This window comes from Hipposideros armiger, unplaced genomic scaffold (genome assembly GCF_001890085.2).
Source record: "Hipposideros armiger isolate ML-2016 unplaced genomic scaffold, ASM189008v1 scaffold_625, whole genome shotgun sequence".
Classification (NCBI taxonomy): Eukaryota; Metazoa; Chordata; class Mammalia; order Chiroptera; family Hipposideridae; genus Hipposideros; species Hipposideros armiger.
In genome coordinates, this window is record NW_017731975.1 from 733,196 (window position 1) to 756,306 (window position 23,111).

Consider the following 23,111-nt stretch of genomic DNA (forward strand, 5'->3'; position numbering starts at 1 on the left):
AGGATCCTGGGTGGAGTGCTCTGACTTCCAGACCCCACCTGTCTGACCATCCCTTCAACCATATTTTGCTGAAAATCCCAATCACAAAAACCTCCAAGAAACCTTGTTCAACCACCCACTCCATAACCAACGCTCAGACAGTCCCTGAGCTTTGAAGTTCACCTGTTCACTGAACAACTACACATGGAGTTTCTACTCCATGCCAGATGCCGTTATTACAGGACCTGAGGACACAAAGATGGCCCCTGTCCTCCACCACCTCACAATTGAAATCCTCTTCTATTTTTTAGATGTATGCACCTGGAGACGTCACTAAACTTTTCTGACCTTCAGCGCCCTCATCTGTATAAACCCCTATCTCCCATGCTTCCTGCGATGGATAAATGAGAACACTTAAGCACATTGGTCACCTAATACAGTACAGTAGGTGTTCAATAAATGTTTGTCATCACTGTAATTATTTCTAGAAGGGCTCCAGGATGTCCCCTAAACCACGACCCATGTTAATACAAATGGTGCTGGAATCTTATTAAGAACCACCACCAAAACCAGCTTAATCTTGTCTAGAAGGCGCGGGTGTTTTTCCCTGTGTACTGATGAGTGGCCGGTTGTGTGGTACAAAGGATCTCATTGCAGGTTTGAACTGAATCACTAGCCACACAACAGACCCCAGGGTTCCAGAAGGAAGCTACCAGCCACAGAGCACTGTTGTGGGGGGCTCCAGCCCACAGTTCCTATAACCTCACAAGGAAGGGACAGGACTGAGACCCAACCCCTCTGACCAGAAAGAGGCTGGACAAAGGTGAGGTGGTTTCCAGTTTCCACTAGACCCAGACCCACAGTGGCCAGCAGAACAGGCCCTGGGGCCCCACCTTCATCTAAATCCCAGCTCTGCTGCTTCCTTCTCACACCTTTACACCTTAAGGGAGTTACTCAATCTCTCTGAGCCTGTTTCCTCATCTGTAAATGGCCTTCAAAATTGTACCTACCTCCTAAAGTCTCTGTGAGGATTAAAGAAAATAAATGAAAAGCCCTTTGCCTGGGGGGGGCGGGGCTGGCATACAGCTGCTGTTGCTTTTATTTATGCTCTTTGTTTTTTGATAAACAGTGAATTCCTAGGACGATGTCATGTTTACTCTAATGCTTTCATAAAACTAATTCCTTCAGGATTCGCTGTGGCTGAGAGCAATCATTGTACAGTTAAGACTGTCCGACCTGAGTCGTTGTCAGGACTGCCCGAGCAGCCTTTTAATTTGCTGCCCCTCCTAACAGGAGGGAAACTGAGGCCCAGAAAAGGGAGGGGGCTTGCCTACGGCAGCCCCATAAAGGACTCTGTCCCTCCCACCCACCCACTCCCATGCTCACCGTTCTTCCCTCACCATTTCTAAATGAACGGACCCAGCTGCTTACATTAATCCTGGTTATGTAACAAAGGAAACTTGGATAGCTCGAGAGGGAGGGGAAAAAAAATCACTAGTGTCAGTTTACACAGGTGCAAAAGGGCCAACATGACAGTGCGACAGGAAGCTCACTCACCTGGCCTGGCTGCTCAGAGCCAAGGGCAGTTCTGGAGACCTTCAGCTGGTGCTAAAGTCTGAGGCCAGGGCAGGGACCGTAAGTACCAAGGTTCCCTGACAATGTGACTGATGTCCATTCCCATCACTGCTCTGGAAAGGGCCTCCCCGCTGCTCAAGGACCCGCTAGGAACTATAGGAAACAGCCAGGTAGGGCCAAGTTGAGCTACAGGACTGGACAGGGGGAGCCCTCTGAGGGTTCTGCTCCTTCCTCATGCTCCAGTTACCCGGGAGGACTTGGGCCCCACCCATGGGTGCCAGTTAAGTCCCTTGGATTCTGGAGGATTAATCCACATGGCATTGCAGGATACATTTCCATGGAGTGTGTCTCACTTCCCCAAGAGGGACGATCCCCCAAAACATGCACCTCAGTGTGAGCATGACAGATGGAGAGCCCTGTGGCAAGAGTCAGAAGACCCAAACTCCCGTCAGCTCTGCCTGCAAATCCCCTAGGAACTCCGAGCAGCCTCTCACTTGGCCGGACACCAACATGAATTGCCACCAGCAGGTAAACCTGAGACAGCAGGGGGTTTCTTCTGTTTTGTTCACCCATCTACTACAATTGTAAATATTTGTTGAATGAATAAATGGATTGTCTCTAAGGAGGTCCTTTTTGGTCTCTAACAACCTAAATCTATGAAACGGGTAAAGAATCCTTCAAAAAGCAAATGTGTGGGGGTGTGTTTTATTTGGGGGAGATAAATCTACATTACTATGCATCGCCTTTTAAACACCTGTATAAAAAAGAATTCCAGGAGAAACTGGAACCCTTGTGCACTGCTGGTGGGAATGTAAAATGGTGCAACCCCTATGGAAAACCAATATGGAGGTTCCTAAAAAAATTTAATATACCAGGGATGCCAAAAAAATGTATACACATTTTAAGAGATGTTATCTATGTATTACTTTTTGAAGTTGAATTGAATTACAGTAGCAATGTGTAGTATGACGTTCGCTCAAAAGGTGGCGCTAATCAAATGAATGCTAGCGTCACCACCACGTGACAGACAGGACAGTCAAGGAAAATGGCGGAAGCACAGTTGCCGTTCAAGAAGCACAAGACCATTTTGAAGTGGTATTTGAAATTCGAGAACGTTATGGAAGTATGGAGGTGTGAGTATGCAACAGAGCCTCCAACATGCCTAAAAATCACATGCATTTGTGATAAGTTTGAGACGCATGGTCCTGTATGTGATGTGCACAAGGGAAGATCCTGGAGGCTCCGCACAGCAGCAAGCAAGGCCTGCTGCTTCTGCTGTGGTGTTGGGACAGTTTCCACGCTCGCCACAGAAGTCTACCAAACAATGTTTGCCGTAATCAGAAGTGTCTGGATGCTGACGGTAACCATTTTGAGCACCTCTTGTAATTGCAAAAGTCAAAAGTGACCTGTATTCATCTTTTATTGTCGGTATATATTGATATCACAATTTTAATACAGCTTTTTCCTTTCTTAAAATGTGTATACATTTTTGGGGCACCCTCTCTAGAAATACCATATAATCCAGCAATCCTACTTCTGGGTATATAACCAAAAAATTGAAAGCAGGGACTCAAAGAGATATTCGTACACCCATGTTCACAGCAGCATTTTTCACAATAGCCAAGAGGTAGACGCAACCCAAATGTCCATCCATGGGTGAATGAATAAAAGGTGATATATACACACAATGGAATATTATTCAGCCTTATAAAAGAAGGAAATTCTCACACATGCTACATCATGGATAAGCCTTGAGGACATTATGCAACAAGGCAGACATTACCCAAAAAGACAAATACTGTATGAGTCCACTTATATGGGGTACCTAGAGTAGTCAGATTCCTAGAGACAGAAAGTAGAATGGCGGTTGCCAGGGGCTGAGGGAGGGGAGGGGGAAACGGGGAATTGTAGTTTGAATGGGTATAGAGTTTCAGTTTGAGAAGATAAAAAGTTCTGGAGTTGGTTGTACAACAATGTGAATGTACTTAACACTACTGAACTGTATATTGAAAAAAGGTTACGACAGTAAATTTTACATTATGCTCATTTTACCATAACAAAAAAAAAATCCTAATCAACAGCTCATTCCACATGCATTTCAGTCTGAAATTCTGTCACAATCAAATAAGTCTCTCCACTACCTTTATCACCTGGGATCACCGTTTTTTGTTGGTTTGCCTGTTTCTGGGGAAGGCAGCCAGAGGTCCCAAATGCCATTCTGAGATCCCCTGAACACAGCAGTATTACTGGCTCCACAGCCTGCCTTGGAAGGAAGGACCTGGACGGTCAGCCCAGGGGCTCTTGGTCAGAAGGCAAAGCCTTCAAGGAAGGCAGAAAATGCTGAAGATGCAGGGTTCGAATCCTTGTCCTTTCCCACATGCTCGCCCCTGGTCCCGATGCAAGACACTCGTCTGTGCCACCCCAAAAGATATTTTTCCCAGGAATCAACACCCCAGCTGCTCAGGCATGGAGGTAGCTGCGGAAAAGCGGCTAAATGTTTGTATGGGAGAGATTGGGGAACAACGCTGGTGGTTCCGAGGCACTGTCTTGCCGCCAGAGCCAGGGAGCAGAGAGGCCTGAGGGCTGGGGAGGCCAGTACTCCTGGAATCCACCCTGGACACGCCCAGAGACCTGGGCACCTCAGAAATCCCATGCACGGTTTTCAAGTCAAGTGTGGTCCTGCCACCTTCTGCAAGACTGGCTTCCATGCCCTTCCCAGAGGCCACACCTTCTAAGGCATGCCCCACTATTAGCCTATTATCCACAGGAAAAAAAGACTTTTCAAAGTAGTCCTGTCGCCAGCCTTCTCCTGCTCATCCCTCTACTTATAATTATATCAGGCGACCTGTGTGCAGGCCTGTCTCTCCCATGAAAGTCTGAGAAACTCAAAGGAAAGGACGGCTTCCTCCATTTGTGGTCTTCGCGTCCCAGCTCTGCGCTTTAACGAAAACAGACACTCAACCAATTGTCAAGGACTCAGAGATGCACTAAATGTCATCCACTGGCATATACAAAGCAGGCTTTTGAAGCCCCTCCCCCAAATGGCTATCAGCCCGATGTGGATCTGTGTTCCAACGTTTGATGCACCTCACCATTTTCAAACGACTACTACCACCAAGGGGTAACAGCCAAGGACAGAAGCCCCACCAGAGCAGCCCCAGAGCTCAGGGAACACTAGAGGTCTAAGTAAGTGTCCAGAGTAAATTTCCCAAATGTTACCTACTGAAGCCAGACCAAGTTACCTCCACGATGCTGGATGGTTTATGTGTAGGCAGGTCAGGTCACACACAGCTGGAGGGTACATTCTCCTGCTTTCTTCACACACCTTTCATACCAGACAATCACACGAGAAAAAATGATAAAATACCAGAAACACCAGACTTCATACTCTCAGGTCTAGGGAGAAAGACACCAAAGGAAACATCTTAAAGACTCACCTTTTAGCCTCCGGAATCCACTTGCATGTACAAATATTTGCAGGTATAAATTATTTCATGAGCTTTGTAGCGAGTCATTTTTAAGTTTTACTGGATGCCAGAAGGAATGGCAGAAACCCTCAATCCTGGGTGAGACTTTGTGCTGACTCAAAGCCTCATCCTGGAAACAAGAGCTCAGGTGTATGATTTAAACCGCAGCTGTCTGACTAAGGGTTTCTAGGCGTGAGAGAAGGAGACCGGTGCTGGGGATGGAGTGAGTGGCCAGATTGCAGTAGCCTCAAGGTGGTAAAACAACAGGGTCGTTCTACCAAAAACGTTCTCCCTATGCCATAAATAGCGCGTTGCTAGGGGTGCTGGGATGAGCAGAGCAAGCATGAAGTCCTTGCCTTAAAGGAATTTCTAGTCTGGTAGAGGGTGGAAAGATTAAACCAAAAGTCATACAAGTAAAAAATTACAAACTCTAAGTGCTACGAGAGAGCACAGGAAGGGGACCTCACCTAGTTTAGATTTGGGGAGGGGTCACAGAAGGGACTTTGAAGTGGACACCTTCAGGCTGGGAAGAGTCAAGCAGGTGAAGGCAGCACAGGAGAAAGGGTCTCCTTGGGGACACAGATAGTGGCAGGTCCGATAGGGACAGAGGCCCTGAGGAGGCTGGTATCCAGGAGATGAGCCTGGACAGAAGCCTAAGGACACAGAGCCCATGCCGAGCCCCGGAAGCCACAGCACAGGAGGTCCATTTCTATCCTTTGAGCTGTGTTTCAGTCTGTCCAGTCCTGCCTGCCTGACTGCCTTGGGTTTGTGAACAGAAAAGGAATGGAGGGAAGAAATGCGGTGGCTGAAACAGGAGAAGGCTTCTCACCGTGAAATCTAAAGGGAGCACAAACCATGGGGATCGACGGTGTTCCCGTCGCCATGACGGGAGACACTGCTGCATCCTCCCCCACACCCTGTCATTCCCACCAATGCTCCCCCAAAAAGCGCAGACTGCCTGGTCTAACCCCATCTGTGCTGCTGGCAACCCCACTGGCTGTTTCCGACCCCCTGGATGACTCAGCTTCCTGGTAGTGAACTTGTTAAAGGTCCGGTCAGGAAGGAATCAGAGAGCTATAAACAGGGCCTTCCAGAAGCATCTGCTCCAAGGCTCCCCTTGATTCCAGGGTGGGGCTGTAGCCATTCAGCATTTCTGGAATTGCCCCAATGAATGGTTTGTAGTCTCTAAGTGTTGTAGTTGGAGGTTTCAATTAAATTAAACAAACTGTAATTTCTAGGCAGGCACTTTGGGGTGCAGGGTCCCCACATCATATATTGGCAGCTGGGTCCTCTCCCTGCTTCTTAGCCCGCGAAAGAATTCCAGACAGGGGTCTTCCTAGCTTCCTCCTCCTCATCAAAAAAAAAAAAGTGCTTGTAAGTCTATAGTTTACATTCAAGGTCAAAAGAGGGTGCCCAAAAGTTATAAAGCCCCATGGGGAAAAAAGGAGAGGACATTTTAGAACTGGATACTTAAGAGACCATTTAGTTTTTGTTCAATCTCCCCGTTCTACAGTTGAAGAAACTGAGACTTAGACAAATAAAGTGTTTCTCCCAGAGTCTCTCAGTTGGTGGGCCTCTGGTTATCTTAAGCTAATTACAATTCACCCTAAAATGGAAATATATGTTTTGTGTGCATATATACAGGTAGAATCTGCTTTTGTCTTGCTTCTCCGCGTTTTGTTCCCTGCCCTCCTCACTCAAGAACACCCCGCGTGGCCAGTTCCTGGTTGACAAAGCTTTCCCCTGTTTTTTAAACTGCGGCTGCTCAGAGATCAGATATCTGTTTTCAGTTTAAAGCAGCTTTGGTAAAAGTCCAGCTTTGTGGTAACTTTCAGTTTTTAGGGTCTGAAGGAGAATTTCAGAAACCTTCTTATGATTGGATTGGTAGAAAATACAAAAGACCCTTGGAAGAGACATTCAAGGGAAGTTTAAAAGGAATTATTTCCCTAGGTCAGGGAAAGCATCACCCATTCTCCGACCTCTGGAGGGTACAGCGCCAATTCCAAGGACAGATGGAACCTACTACCACCTAAAATTGTACCAATACGCACCCCATCACGACAACCTGCAGTTTCAACTCCTTCTCTACCTCCTTCCAAAACGTGAAAGATTTGTTTTGGAAGCAAAGGAGCTAAGAGTCATTCCAACTTGTCAATGTATTCCTTATTATTATTATATTGTTTTTACAATGAAAAGTCATTCCTGACGCTGATATTCTTGAAGCTCTAAGGGCTAACTATAACTCTTCAGTCATTTTCGAAGTTAAGTTCGTTTAGCACGTCACCCTTCCTGGCCTGCATAACGGATACACATACATTAATTCAGTGATCGTCTGAGAAGCCAAAATTCAAGGGGGAAAAAATTATTTTCATACAATTACACTAAAAGAGAGCTCTCTAGTCTCATATACACTTTACGTTTTTAATCCTTTCACTGACAACCCTTCTCCCTGGACATGTTCTGTGGTATAAACTTCAACCAGATCAAATCTTTGCTTGCTATCCAGGCTATTTCGACTGGGTAACAGCTCAGCATTGTAACGACACTGAAAAAGGCCCACACAAGTGCTCCTTGAAAACACCCAGCAAATAGATTTAGTAACAATGACTTCCTGTGCCAGGGGAACCCGCCAACACAGAAATAGAGGGCTGGCCTTGGGGTCAGCTGGTTCTTGCCCGTGTCACCAGACTGGCCTTTTGGCCAAACAGGACTCAGTTTCCAGAAGCTGCGAGATCCAGGATTGTCCGTCTAAACCCTGGACTGATACAGATGCCAGGAGAAAAATCCTCAAGGGTCCAGTTTCAGGCCCTTTATCAAAATCCCTAGAGGCTGATGGACAACTTCAGGGAACTGAGCCCTCCTCCGCATTTTATAGGAGGCTCTCCTGGAGAAAGAAAGACTGAAAGGAAAGAGAGGGCAGGAAAAAATGTTCAGCCAGGTGCCTTTAAAAAGCAACAAGGAATGGTGTAAGAATCTGAGTGTTAAGAACAGGTCCCAGGTCTACCGTGTGTAGCCAGCAGCCAGCGTGAGCGGCCAGCAGCCGCAGTGAGCGGCCGTCTAGAAGCCGGCGACTGATCTGCCTCACCCGGGAAGAGCGCAATGATGGTGCCAACTTGGGCCAGTGAAGCGAGGTCCTCCACAACTAGACCGAAGAGCAAAACAACAGCAACTTGTCTGTTCCCCTTCCCCCAATTCCCTAATAAAAATCTTTAAAAAAAAAAAAAGAACAGGTCCCAGGGCTCCAGGCTCCAGATCAATCTCTGTCCTTCAGAAAGCACAGTGGTCACCTACATTATCTGTCAAGTCTCTCATCACCCTACGAACTGGGACCTGGGTAGGGAAAGGTCACTCAGGCAAACCCTAAACCTCCCCAAATCACATGGCTGTATTTAATTTTTTTAGCCACTTATCTGGCTGCTACTCCAGCTGGCATGTGCCACGAACGCCACCCATTAAATAAGAACCAATTATGAGCAGAAGGGCCTCTGACATAACAGCTTTCCTCCCTTCTTCCTTGTTTCCTCCCTCCTCTGGTCTTTGGCTCTGCAGTGCAAGTTCCCACCCAGAGAGGAGGCTGGGCTTCCCTGGAAGCCACCGGACAGTTGTTTGGTGGCCAAACAGGGAAATAAAATTTCAGAACAGGGGTAAGAAGGTGGGGGGGGGAGCGGGAGGAGGGCGGAGGAGGGAAAGAGGGGGAGAGGAGGAGGAGGAAAAATATTCAGAACGGGGGTGGGGGTCGGGGGAGTGGGGAGTGGGTAGGTCCTGCCTGGAGATCTTGGACTGGTGACCCCAAACCACAAACACTTTCTCAGCTGATCTTACAATCAGAAAGCTCAGAGCAGAACCCCAAAATCAGAGTATTGGGGAGCTTGCCAGTGTCCTGATGATGACCAGGCACCTTGGGGGCAGGCCACGACATTCTGGGGGACAGACAGAATCATACAGCTTTGTACAAACGTCTACATCTCCTTCGGTCTAGATATATAGTGAGGTAGTATTTCCTCGAGGAGAAGACCTTTCTACACACCTCCTGACGAGGGTTCAGGGTTCAGGTTCCCTGAGGTCAGGCTCATTACCCTTTACAGGAATGTTCCAGATAGGACCTCTGAGGGGAAAGACCTCAGAGGTGTCAGCCTCCCAGCTCCCTAATGCCAGGTACACAAGGTCACACCCCGTTTAACCCCACTCCTTGATTAATGGAGTCAATTGATGAAGACCAGGAGATGAAATCACATTTTTGCAAATGCCTTTCAGTTCTGCCTCAGTAGCAATGTTTCTATGAATCAGGCTAACGCAAGCCAACATCTAGCAAACAAGCCGTGGAGACAGTGACTAAGGAAAAACTGTCTTGGTGCTTCAGTAAAAACACACCCTGGGCTCACCCTCCACCCTCTGAGACACATGCATGCACACTGGCATCTTGTCCTTTGGAAAGGCTTCCCCCCCTCTCCAGTATGGCTTCTTGGATCTGATCACCACCCAACCACCCTGCTCCTTTAATTCAGGCTCTCGACAGTCCTGGGTCAGCCTTGGGACACTCTCTGTTCCAGGGAGTGGAGCACCGGAAGTCACAGGCGGTGCTGGCATGTGCCTGGCCCCAGCGAACAGGACTGCCGAGATTCCCACAGGCTGACGCGCCCACCCTGCACCTTCTGTGCCTGCGGCCAGGCCCGGGCCAAGACCAGGCATTAAGAAATCCCTCTATGTGGGTAGCACGAGGAAAGGAGGACCGGGGACCCCGAGACAAAGGCATCTGTGTCCTACCTCCTGCCCCTCTTACTTTTCTATGTCAGCATCGTGAGCAAACAAGGAAACAGAGATGGGAGGGACCAAGGTGGGAAAGTCCCCAGCCTCATCTGCCTGGCACTCAAAGGGGCCAACTCACTTAAAAAGTAAAAGGGAGGCTGGCCGGGTGGCTCAGGTGGTTAGAGCACGTGCTCTTAACCACAAGGTTGCCAGTTTGACTCCCGCATGGGATGGTGGGCTGTGCCTCCCACAACTAGATTGAAAACAGCAACTGGACTTGGAGCTGAGCTGCACCCTCCACAACTAAGATTGAAGGACAATTTGGCTTAGAGCCAATGGATCCTGGGAAAAAACACTGTTCCCCAATAAAGTTTAAAAAAAAAACTATTAAAAAAAAAGTAAAAGGGAGCATATAGAATGACTGGGCATATAGTGAAAAAAAAAAAAAGCAAAAGTGAGCATATAGAAAGCATAGCAATGACTGGGCCCTAAGTGCCCTGAGCACACGGCTGTCCTCCCTGATAGGGGCCTATTCCTTCACCAGCCTTCATTACAGTGGCTATGCAAATCTCCTCTCATCGCAGGTCCTGCATTATCCATTTTAAATGTATTTCTGAGCACGCTGGCAGTATAATTGGCTCCAGCTCATTACCCAGCAGTCGGCCACCCTTTACCCAACAAATGGGAGACCCTGCGTAAGGAGAGATGTTAAGTGTCCACGGCCACACAGCTGCAGTGAATCCTACAGTCCCTGGAACAAGAGCCTGTATTTTCCATTCCAATGAGCTAACCGCACCTCTTTAACAGGATCCAGTGTGATAATAAATACCATGGCCTGGCACCTGCAGAGAGCTTTATACTTTTTAAACCGTGTTCACAGCAAACCTGGCTGCATTTTCCTTCCTGGAGGCAGTAAGTGGACCTGAAAGGTGCGCAAGGCAGGCACTGTTCCTCTTCCCTATGTAGATGAGAAAACTGCAGCCCTAGCAGACCAACGAACTGATCTAGCGCTCTTCCCAACAGGGCATTTTTATGATGTGATCTGGAAAGGAAGACTCAGGCCAGTCCACACTCAAATCACTACCCTGAGTTCAATTTCGATTCCCTGCTGAAATGGGAAGGTGCCACAGCAACTGCAATATGCTCTGCCTGGCTGCAGAGAGAGCAGCCAGGCAGAGCCAACAATATCCTAAGGCAATAAACATCTGTCATCATCCCCTTGCCCTCCACAATGGCATAGTTGACCAAGGAATGCCTACCTACACATCAGAGCCCTAAGTTCCATGCCCTACTTTGATTTCCCGTTGGTACTCCTTTGACTCCAGTTTCTCCCTCCCAAGAATGCAGCTGGGGCCCCATCATCTCCTCTCTCAGAACCCAGCTCAAGGGCTCTGCCGTCATTAGCATCTGAGTCTGCAGCCCAGCACCTCGCGTACTTGCTCCTACAGGATTCCCTTCCTCGATTCTCCCCCTTCAGCAGTGGTATAGCAGAAAGAGGCCTGAGTTCCAGGGCATGTTATTTTTCTGAAGCTCAATTCTCTCATCTATGAAATAAGAAAGAGCACATGCCTTTCCCCACCTTCAGAGGACAGCTAAGAGGATCAAATGACAGAATATAGGTTGAGACATTACAAAAGTATGGCAACATACAACAGACAAGCATAACCAGCTGTTCAAGTAATAACACTTTTAGAAAAGATAATAGAAGCTAATATTAACTGAATGCTTACCATGTACCTGACACTATTATTAACACTATCAGCACTGTTATTCTAGGTGTGTCATAATTAATGCTCATAGCAACACTCTAGGTGGATACCGTTACTATCCCCATTTTGCAGATGAGAAAATAAGGCACGGAGAGGTTTCAGTCACTTGACCAGGCGCCACCCCGGCAGTCTGGCCCCAGCACCTGTGCTGCTAACCTGAACCGCTCTACTCTTAATGGTTAAGCTTATTGTCTCTGATACGATCTGTCATTAGCTGGGCACATTAAGGTTTACAAAAGCCACCCACAAACGTGATCCCACCTGATCTTCTCCACAGACCCGCCAAGTAGGTAAGCCAATGATATTATTCTAGGAGACTAATATTAGTCTACGAGACACGGAGACACCAGCCCAGAGAAACAACTTCCCCGAGTTTTCAAAGCTGGTTAATAGCGGGACCAAGACTTAAATTCATGGGGCCTGCACCCCGCCCCCACTTCAGTGCCCTTTCTGGAAGCCTCCATATCAGCACAAGTCTGACACCCACACACCCTACCCCAGTCCCTGCTCACAGCAGCATCTCCAGTGTAGCCTTTATGGTTGTGCCAGGGAACAATGAGAGGTCATCAGGTCAGGGGTGTCTGCCAACCGGACCTCAGGGTACCACAGCTTTCTGAGTCTCTCACTGGATGTGTCTTATAGATCCAGAGGCTGGTGGACACAGAGGACGTCCTCTCGGCAACACAAAGCTAGAGCCCCCAACTTGACCCACGATGGCCAGACGTTTCCTAAACCTGTTACGCAACAATTGGTTCAACCAAGCTGCTGCTGGGATTTCTATTTCAACATGTGTTGTTTTCTCTTCAGTGGGAAAGCATGACTGTGAAACCAAAACACCTTGTAGTGACCAGACTACGAACGGCCCTTCCCGACTGCCTGGGATGACTGGTAGGGTGGGAGATGTTTTCAAATGTGCTTTCTATGAGCCAATTTTGGCTTTCAGAATGACTAACAACCTCAGGGGTGAGGAAGAGAAGGGGGAGGGGGTGTACAACTGAGGGCCACTGTCTTCTACAGGGAAAGGAGCCAACTCAAGAGTGCTCAGCAGAGAAGCCTGGGGTGATGCTCCCAGCAGGCTCCAGACAATCAAGACGGCAGCCCGAGGACCCCAGAGTCCAGACACCCCAGACCTTGTGCCCATTTGAAAGTAAATATCAAGTTGGGCCATTCTTCTCTTCAGAGGGACCCAGTCCTGTCATCTAAGCTCAGAGTCTAATTATAGGGAACAGGCTCTGGGAACAGGGGCCAGCACTTATTTTGGTTGCCCGGTGTCCAGCACAGAGCCTGGCGGGGAGGGCAGTTAGTGTGTGTGGAATGAATGAAGTGGGTGGCCAGGTGAATTCATAATCTCATCAGGATATAACTGTGGCTTGCCGCAAAAAAAAAAAAAGGACAAATAAAAAGGACAGAGAAAGTCTTTTCGTGGCCAAGACACATTATGGAATCAACAATAACACAACACAAAACCCTCTCCTCGCCAAAAAAAATGAGTATTTGTTTAACAGCAGTTTTAAAAGCATTTTTTTCACTTTTCTCCCCCTCTCTTTAAAACAATTGTGTCTTTATTCATTCAACCACCATTCACAGAATACTTTACGTGTCTCGCTCTGGTGGACATGCCAGAGAAGGGAGGGTCTGGGTCTCTGTGCAAGCCACATGAGATAGTTCAGTTCGGGATTTATTCTGAAGGCAACAGGGACAGCTAGGGGAGTGTTAGGTGGGGAGACGCCACCCGCTGTGAATTGCAGACGCGAGGCTGCACCTTAGCCCCCTCACTGGCTCTGCTACGCCCTGGAGAAGGGGCTGGATTTTCCTCTCCAACCATCCCCCTTTAAAAGGATCCCAGCTTGATAATAAACACCACGACCTGGCACCTGCAGAGAGCCTTAACATTTTTAAATGGTAGAGAGGTCTGTTCACAGCAAACCTGGCTGCATTTTCTCCCTAGATGCAGTAAGTAGGGCTGCAAGGTGGGCAGCACAGGCATTGTTCCTCTTCCCTATTCAAGGTGTGGAAACTAGTCCACCGGGACGCTGGAGGGCTCCAAGGCCAGAGTGAGCAGGACCGGCTGTGAATGATCCGTGGTAACTCAGTCAGCAAAAACTTCACTGAGCACCTACTATGTGTCGGCTACTGTTTCTGGCAATGGGAATGTACCAGAGAACAAAAGACCAAAAGCTTCCTGCCCACGGGGAATTTACATGCATATAAGGGGAGACAGGCCATAAACAATATAAAGAGCAATTATAAATATAAACGAAGTATGTAAATAATCAATAGAAGTAAACAGTATTGTATATTAGAAGGTAATGAATGCTGTGGAGAAAGACAACGCAAGGCCATGCATTAGGAAGTGCGGAGGAGAAGAGGGGCGCGAGTCCTCAGCTGTGGCTCGCGCGGTCAGGTGCGCTGTCCATGGAAGGGAGCTGGCTGAGTCCCCCGAACCAAGGTGGCAGTGCTGGGTACAGGGAGAAGACAGCGACGTCAAGAGATGCTATAGATGCATGTGGGGGATGGAGAGAAGGGAAGGGGGCAGGGGTGGCAGAAAAGCTGAAGATGACCACCAAGATGACCAACATGTTTCTGAGAGACGGGGCCCAGGCCGAGGGGAGTGCAGGCTGAGGGGAGGTCAGGGTGCCCACACTGGACGTGGCAAGGCCAAGGAGCCCATGAGGCAGCCAAGTGGACATGTCTGTGCGGCAACTGGATACCCAGCTCCCGGAGAGACTGGACCACAGACACTGATCTGCAAGTTATCAGGACCCAGGCGAAAACTGAGACGCGTGTCCTGGGGGAAGACAGGAAGGTGGAGGGTAGCATTCTGAGGAGACCAGGAGGCTTCAAAGGGACCGAGCAGTCGCCAGACCCAAAGGGGGAACAGAGACAGCTGTGGGGTTTCGGGGTCCCAGGGCCACCCTCACAGAGGTGCCCTTGGCAGGGGTGGGGCCAACAGCAGCAGAGGGACCAGGAAAACAATGACTGAGCTCAGCAAGGAGATGGCTAGCAGCCTCCTGAGGTTTTAGTGGAGTGGTGGGCACCAAAACCAGAGGCCTGGGGGGTGACAAGGTGAGGGAATGCAGGCCAAGTGTTAATGATCTTTTCACAGCATCTATTATTTTAAGGAGAGAGAAAAAAAAAAAGCACAGCCACAAAAGCTTGTCTGTTTCCATGAAGAAAGAAGTTGGTACTTGGGGCCTGTGGGGGTCAAGGTGAGATGTCTGTGGTTTATTAGTTAATTTTAGATGGGACAGGCTTGGACCTGGATAAACGATTTTAAGAAGGAACCAACTAGGGGATGGGGGGAGGCTAAAGATACTGGAACTGGGTTACTCAAGAGAGAGATGACCAAAATAACTACCATCATGGCCATTTTTTGAGAACGTGTGCACCAGACACGACAGCGAGAGCTCTGCACGTGTCGGCTCATTTAATTCTTCCAACAACCCTATAAGGTAGGTGTTGGTATTAATGTCCCCACTCTGCCCACGAGGAAAGTGAGCTTAGAGAGGTCAAGCCGTGTGCCCCAGGTGTGGAGCCAGGATTCAACTCCAGGTATGAGGCGGTTCCCACACATCGCCCTTCCCTGCCCTGGCTGAGTCACCCAAAAGGAGGGAAAGACCCTCTTACCTTATGTAGGCGGAGGGATAGGGGATGGAGGGAAAATTGGCAGTGCAGTGACAGAAAGATGAGTTTGAGTGGGGTCCAGGTTCCTCTAGGAACTAGGAAGCTAGATGCCAGGCAGAGGGTGAAAGAGTGGGGGGTGGGGCTTGAGGAACAAGAGCGTGGTCTGAGGCAGCTGTCGGGGTGATGGAGCTGCCTGACCAGAACACATGGAAGGACAAGCTAAGGGCCCAAGAGGCATGGGCGCCCTGGCACCAAAGAGGCATTGTATGGCTTTCTCCCGAAGGGTGCGCTGCCCGTCCGCCTGACGGTCTGTCCAGGATCGGGGTTTGGGTTTGGGCAGGCCGGCGTGAGGAGAACCAAACACAGAGGAACGGAGGGCCCTGCAGCTACAGGGACGGGTCACAGTGTCCAGGCCAGATGAGGACGACGGGGATGGGCTGAGAGGGAGACAGAAGAGGCGGGAGATGGAGCACAGGGTGACCGTGAGACAGCTGTGGTCAGGCCATGAACTGTCTGAATTTCAGATTTCAGACTCAGGGAGGTTCTGGGGTGGGGCAAGTCCCCATGAGGTAAAGGCCATCCACGTGAGGGGCGTACAGAACAGAGGGATCTGAATATTACTAGTAGGTGGTGATTGAGAGCGAGTGATGACAGGATTTGTGGAGAGGCAGCCTGTGAGCCAACGCCAAAGTCTGAAGACAATGAGGGAAAGTGCTTCCCGTCATGTTGATGACAATGAAGACGAAGATGACACCTTCAGAGCATTCACGACCCAGCAGGTTAAGGATTTCACTCTCACAGCCACTCTGTGGCATCAGTACCATCCTCTCTCCCCCTTTTACAGATGGGGAAACTGGGCACAGAGAGGTGAAGAAACTGGCTTAAGGTCACACCCAAGTGGAAACTGGGACCCGGCCCAGGCAGTCTGGCTCAGGGTGCAAGCTCTAACCATTCCACTATCCCGCCTCTAAGGGGAAGGAGAGGTTGATAAGTGGGCCGTGGAGTGGAGTAACGGAAAGAAGGAGGCGGCCCCTCACTCAGCCCAAAGGTGCTTGGGTTTGAGCTGATGGGAACCATCTTTAGGCGAACTGGTAACAGGACGGGAAGGCAGAAGGAGCACTCCGTGAAGAGGTTAGGCAAAATAACGGAAGAAGGAAGCAATGGAAAGTTGGTTCAGGAGAGAGAAAGCAGGAAGAAAATCTGTATCTGCATTCTATAGATAAGGAAATTAAAACTCGGCAAAGCTAAGTGTCCGGCCCAACCAGGAAGTCAAAGGCTGGGATCTGCATCTTTCTAAGATAGTTCCCTTGAGGGTGAGACACCCCAGCTCAGAAGGTGCTTGAGGGAAGGATTAGAGTTAAGCGAAGAGCAAGTGATTCCGACACATCCCTCCTATGAAAAATGTCAGCTGTGAACACTCAAGATGGAGGCGGGGGAGGGGAGGGGAGGGCAGGGCAGGGCAGGGCAGGGCAGGGCAGGGCAGGGCAGGGCAGGCTCTGGGAAGCAGAGCTCACACCCTCCTGGAGTGCTCTAATAAACACCAGGAGGGTAGAGATGTGTCTACCGCCAGCATGGAGGGGCCAGATGCATCCTTGAAGATGAAGAACAAACAAAAATAAAAATTCTTTGAGAAGAAAAGGCTGGGTCCTAGGGGAGATAGGAGAGGACCCAGAAGGTTCTGGGATTCAAGAGAGATTGCCAAAGGCTTCATTCAATGCAAGCAAGTCAGTTCACCCAGTGGGTCAGGGAAAGGCAACCCTCCTGAAGTTGGAAAAGGGTCAAGAACCCACGTCTGTCAAAAAGGGGAAGTGGGACTGAAGTCCTGAGATTGGTCACTGCTTCAAAGAGCAATGGGACAAAAGCCCTCATAAATAAGATGGCCACAGGTAGCTAAGACGCGCCCACACGGAAACCGGGAAAGGGCTGGGAAGCACACTGGACCCAGCGCCACCCTGCCTTCCACATGACACCCCTCCCCAGCCCCCACATGCACACCCCTGCAAGGCTGAAACAAAGCAGTCACTTAAAACCCCCCATTAAGCCCCAAGTACCTCTCCCTACTGGAGCTGAGGTCACCTGAGGCCACCTTCACTACCCACTATGTTGTTAGGGGCTCCCCTCTGAGCCCTCTGCCCCAGCCTACCCCTCCCCATTTCTGGGCAGAGTGGGCCAGGGCAGGCAGGAAAGTTGCCATGTGGGGCCAAGTGCTGACTCTGGGGCTGGGTGAGATCCCCACCCACACTGCTCCAGCCGCAAGCCGACAGGGCGCCGATACCACTTCGGGGACTAGCATTTGGCCTGGAAGTTCATGACACAAAGACTAGGAGAAAAGTTCCAGAATGCTCCTTTTCTGACTCCATGCCCTTCCCAAACCCACCTTTTAGGAAAAGCACCTCCTATTGAAGGACAGAAAAGAAGGGAGGGGAGGGATCCGAAGGAGACAAGACAGAGGAAGAGAGACAGAAAAAAAAAATCACTGTAATTTTGATGCTGGAACTAGAGCAATTTGGGATCTCGAGCCCTTTTGAAGCTGAATGGCATCCACAACACTATACTTTGTTTCCCAAAGCCATTAAGTGGGTGGGAGGGGACTCTGGCAGCTGCCCTCACTCCCTTGAGCACCCTTCCTACCAGTCAGCCTGCACTGCTGGGACCATGAGGAGCTGGCTCAGCGGCCTGAGGAACGTGGGGCTGTCTTGGCACCTGCCTGGCTCAATGCTGCTCAGAGCTCAGGAGGGCCAGCTACACACCCCCAGGTCAACCTGAGGCTTCCAGCTAGCTCAGCACCCACCCCGCTCCTGGAGAGAATGCTGTCAGCCATCCGTCCGTACCCTGGCTGGGAAGAAGGGCTCCTCCTAGCAGAGTTCAGGACATCAGTTTCCCTGACAAGCAGAGCAAGAGAAGGGCTGTGAAAAGGTCAGCGGAAGTTCCCTCGCTTCAAATCTTTCCGGTTTCCTTTTGCTCCCGCTTTTCCCCACCACAGGACTCAGCATGGTCTACAAGTGGTGTGCCTAATCTGGTTGGAATTTCCTTCTCCACCCACCTGGCATTCTCCCCACAGTCTTGAGCACTCCTGACCTGGGGTTCTCACATCCACCCAAGCACGGGTCTAGGTGACTCTGCCACTTGCCACTTTGGAGCACCAGGAAGATGGTCATGGAAAACTGGCTGCACGCCCCCCCCTCTGCCCCCAAGTTGGAAAGGAACAAGTAATTGCTAACCATTTGGCAAAAGCCCAAGAGAGTCCCCATGCGCTCTCTCTCGGTCCTACTAGGTCCTACTGTGGGGGCTTGGAATCTAAAGAAGAAAACCAGCAGCCAAGGGTCCTGGTGGTCTGGCCATTTACAGATTGAGTGGTGAGTGCTCATAGCCCACCATCGTGGACCTAGGTGAGAGAGGAAGACAGAGGAAGGGGCAGAAAAGTTGCTAGAAGGTCTTCCAAACACACCCATTTAGTAATCACAGGCTGTTGATGGCTAGAGCTGCAGAGATTAATAGTAGTGACCATCGGGGTCAGTGTTTTTCATACTTTTTTTGGCCATAACCCTCAGGCAGAACTGCAGTTTACACAGCCACTCAGGGACACACACATACACCCCATACAGAATTTCAGGGCGCAACATTTCTCCTTACTGCATGCCATGCACACTTATACTCTGACCAATCTGTTCTCAAAATGTCAATCCCGCTGGGTTACGACCCACAGTTTGAAAAACACAGGTCACGAAATTGACTGACCTTGGGAGGTGGGATGGAACTTCACGGGAAAGTGTATTTAACACTGTGATTTTAAGCAGTTAGCAAGGCTGGCTTTCAGCACTTATGACTACAATACCACAATACCAAGCATTTTGCACTCTATTCCGTGGTCCATACCATCTAGGATAGAAAAACTGGAAAAACCAGGCCACCCAACGTTCTCATTTAACTTCACAACATCAAAGTGAAAAATGTGTGCCGTATAAAATAAAACTGCTTCTCCCAAGATACGATTTACATTGATGTGGCGTCAGTTGACATAATTATTTGCAATTTCAAATAATATAAAAGAGGACAATGGGTGTTCTGTGTTCATAGAAAGGGGGACAAGTTAAAATGGGGAGAAACACTGAACTTGTCCTCAGCTCCCATGTTATTTAGAGTGACAAAACTAAGGCGCACAACAGTGCCTCAGGCATCTAGCAAGTTATGGGCAGGGCTTGAAACCCAACCCAGAGCTCCTGACTCACTCAGTCTCCAACATCCAAAATACTTAAGGACACAGTCAAAGTCTCCCCAAGTAAAGCACTGCCAGGCTGACTGAAGCCTGGCATCCCCGATCTCTCACGCTCGGCACAGACAACCGTGCTGACCTTGGCAGACTTTGGCCCCCTGCCACAGCCTCACTGGGGTCCTACAGGGGCTCACACACTTAACTCCTCTCTCTCTCTCTCTCTCTCTCTCTCTCTCTCTCTCTCTCTCTCTCTCTCTCTCTCTCTGTCTGTCTCAGCTGAAAAAATATACAAGAATAAGCCTTGCTACCCCTTCCAAAAATGCTGTCATGAAAAACAAGAGGTGCTTTAAAACCAAACCTGCAGGCTTAAAAACAGAAGAACCTGGATGGGTCAGTATTCCGGGTCAGAGGTAGAATCCCGGAACCCAGAAGACTTACTCATGAGCTAAGCCAAGGCTTCATTTTACAGTCAAGCCCCACAAGGTGACAGCCAGACCAGCTCCTTCTGCCACACCGCGCCATGTTAATGTTAACCTGTCCATTGCTGAAATCTGCCACAGAAAGTAATACTAAGTACACAGTGACAACTGGATCAAAACATAACCACTGTCTCAGGGGCAGGAGGAACCTAAACACAGATCACACAACTTAAACACGTGAGACAAATGCCTCTCTAGAGTGTCAAAGGGAGCTCAAAGGGCATGACTAATTTCTTCTAATCCCAAGGATAAACTAAAATGATGCTCTAAACCAAACTCGACGCAGAGGCCAAGAGCCTCAGAAGTGGTATGGTTCCTTGACGGAACATGCATCTCCACGACCCAGTGGGGCTGGTGCCTGCTCAGATAACATCTCCCTGCTCCTCCCTTTCCCCCACACTCTGTCCAAAGCCCTCAAGACAACAGCTTCAAATATGGGGAACTTTATTACATGTGAGGGATTCTTTCCTACACAAATGCCACCTGGTACCTATCCAGGGTCTTTCCCGGAGGAGCTTTGAAAACCTGAGACACGATCTCCCCCATCCCCTCCGTAACCCTGGCAGGCAAGAATCATTACTCGAATTCCCCACAGGGACACTGGAGGGACAGAAAGGGTGATGGCTCAGGCCCAGGAGCACAGGCTCTGGGCCTCACCTCACCGCAAATGCCTATGCCTTCTCTCCCTGGACGTGTGCCTTTCTAGTCACTGACTGCCAGCTCTGAGAGAGCTGCCCAGGGCAGGGAAACCCTCTGAGTTAAGACGTTCTGGCCTTCACAACGCTCATGTGGAGCCAGCATCAGCAATAAGATACAGCTGCCAGTGCCGGGGCTCTGTGGGCCCTGCCTTTCAAGATAACTGACACCTCAACAGGCCCCCAGTCTTCCAAAGCACAGTGGGGCTGGGGTCAGAGGCTACAGGTGGAGTGTGAGCCTGGGGAGGTTAATCAGTTCATCTCTCTGTGCCTCGATTTCTTCATCTCTTAATCCCCAGGGTTGCTGTATGGATTAGATGAGTTATGCCTACACAAATGCAATGTGCCAATACTGTTGTAGTATGACTTCCCTCCACTGCTCTATCCCCTGGCTATTCGGTGTCCTGATCAGGCGGACAGAGGGCAGCTCTCTGTCAAACATTCTGCCTGGCTGAAACTGCCCCCTTGCAAAAATGCATTTAAAACTACCTGCTTGGAGAAGTGTGGGGCACTGAGTGCCTATTACACAACCCACAGCAAGGGCTGGATAGCACAACGTTCTCCCTGCCGGCCCACCTCCTTGCAACAAAAAAAAGAGGCGGCAAATGTCACCGCAAGTCTCACTGCCTCTCTGCTGCTTGGCTGCCCAAACTCCAGGGAAAGAAGTGCAGAAACCCAAAGAAAAGGGTTTAGCGCCGCTGAACCGGCAAGCCCCCCACCCCCACCCCTCAAGAGGGCTGCCAAGAACCAAGAGACCCCTGCCACTCCCAACAACCCCCAAAACACCGGGGACACAGAGGCCACACGCCAGGGCCAGAGGGAGCGCCATCCGGCCGGGGCCACGTTTCTGAGCGCGAGTGTGGTTAGCGCTCCCGGGCGGCGAGCTCCCTCGGAAACCGCGCACGTGTGGGCAGCCCCGACCACCCCGCACAGGTCCGTGGACGCCTCTCGCCGCGCCTCAGACGCCGGGAGCGCCAGCGGGAACGCCCGCTGAAGCAGCGACGAGCCAGGACCCCCAAACCCTCGGATCGCGTGGGCAGGCGTGGTAAGACTGCAAAGCTGCACCGATCGCCTCCCTCGGGAACCCCGCCGCCTCCACCGAGGCCAGCGTCGCTCGCCACTTCTCCTCCCCCGCCGCAGCGCCGCCAGCAGCCCTGGCCAGGAACGCGGCGGGAGCGCCCGTATGGAGTGCGGGCTGGGCACCCTCGTGGGCTCGGGGTGGGGTGTGTGGGGGGGGGAGGTGGCCCCGGGGCGGAAGGAGCGGCACGGAGCGCTCCTCCGCGCCCCAGCTGCGCGCGCCAGCTCGCGGATAGAATCGGGGCGCCGGGAGCGCGTGGTTTCGGGGCGCTGCCTCAGGTTGCTCTTGCGCGGGATGCAAACGCACGCACGCGCGCTCCCCTCTCTGCTCGCTCCGTCCCTAAAGTCTCGTCGTGCCTCACCTTCACTGAGTCTACCGGGTACATGACCGTGTGCTCCAGGATCCCGGCCATCGCTCCGGCTGTCATGTGGGTGGATAAGGAGGCGCTGGTCGGCAGGTTCTCATAGTCCTCCGACCCAGCGTCCTTGCAGCCGCCGCCGCCGCCATCTCGGCTGTCCCCATCCATTCTGCGCCCCACAGCCTGGCTCCCCACGCCGCCGCAGCGCAGCTCCATCCGCCAGCTCCGCAGGGCGCGAGAGGCTGCAGAAGGTGGGCAGGGAGGGGGAGGGGGCGAAAAACTTCACTTCTTAAAGTGGGAACCACCTCCCCTGTGCTGCGGCGCCTGACGCCATGGCGGGCTGGGGTGGAGCGGAGGGGCCCCAGACACCAATCACTGGAAAAGAAGAGGCCGGCTGCAGCCGCGCCATTGGTGTGCGGGCCAGTGTGGACCCGCCTCCCTGTGTGACGTCACTGTCCAGTGCAAATTTCCAAGCAACCGGACGGGGGCGAGAGGAGACGTTGGGCTGTCCCGGGAAGTTGTACCACCTCGAGCGAGGTGGTGCTGCCTCGCTTGGGGCAGGCAGGCGAGGGTGGTCCCTAGGGAAAGTCAGCCGGGCCGCAGAGGGGATATGCTTATAGCTGGAGGGAGAGCAGGAACAGTGGCTCAGGGGAAATAGGCCCCCAGAGCCCACGGTTTTGCAAACAGTATTGCTCAGCAAGCTTTGGCATTCCTAAGGCCTGGCGGTGGGGAGAATTTCTGCGAATGTCATTTATGGGGCAATTATGTGGGCAAGGTTGGGGGCAGGGCGTGAGGATGGAGTGGAGTTCTAGAATTGAGGACACCCTGCACTATAGTAGTGCACCTCCTTTTATGCATCACGAGGTCATGCACTGTGGAGAGCCTTAAAACAAGGCCCTCTTCTCTGCTGCTTTGAGAACACCCATTTATTCGGAATGTTTTCTGTCACTGCAAACACATAATAGCTAAATTTGTTCTTCCCCTTATTCTCACAGACTAAATCCACCCTGCCCTGGACTGACCAAGACAATAACTAGTACCGTATTTGCCGGCGTATAAGACGATTTTTTGGCCCTGAAAAATATGCCTCCAAGTGGGGGGTCGTCTTATACGCCAGGTACACTTCAG

At 50.7% G+C, this 23,111-nt stretch overlaps 1 protein-coding gene across 1 annotated transcript in view; it reads right to left on the reverse strand.

Annotated features, from left to right (window-relative positions):
- SLC25A37 (solute carrier family 25 member 37) overlaps positions 1-22,272 on the reverse strand; it is a 36,974-nt gene extending 14,702 nt beyond the window's left edge. Inside the window, exon 1 of the mRNA XM_019625417.1 lies at positions 21,987-22,272. Within this exon, the coding sequence (XP_019480962.1) occupies positions 21,987-22,199 (213 nt within the window). The 5' untranslated portion in view covers positions 22,200-22,272. The remainder of the gene's footprint in view (positions 1-21,986) is intronic.
- Between the last annotated feature and the right edge of the window lie 839 nt (positions 22,273-23,111).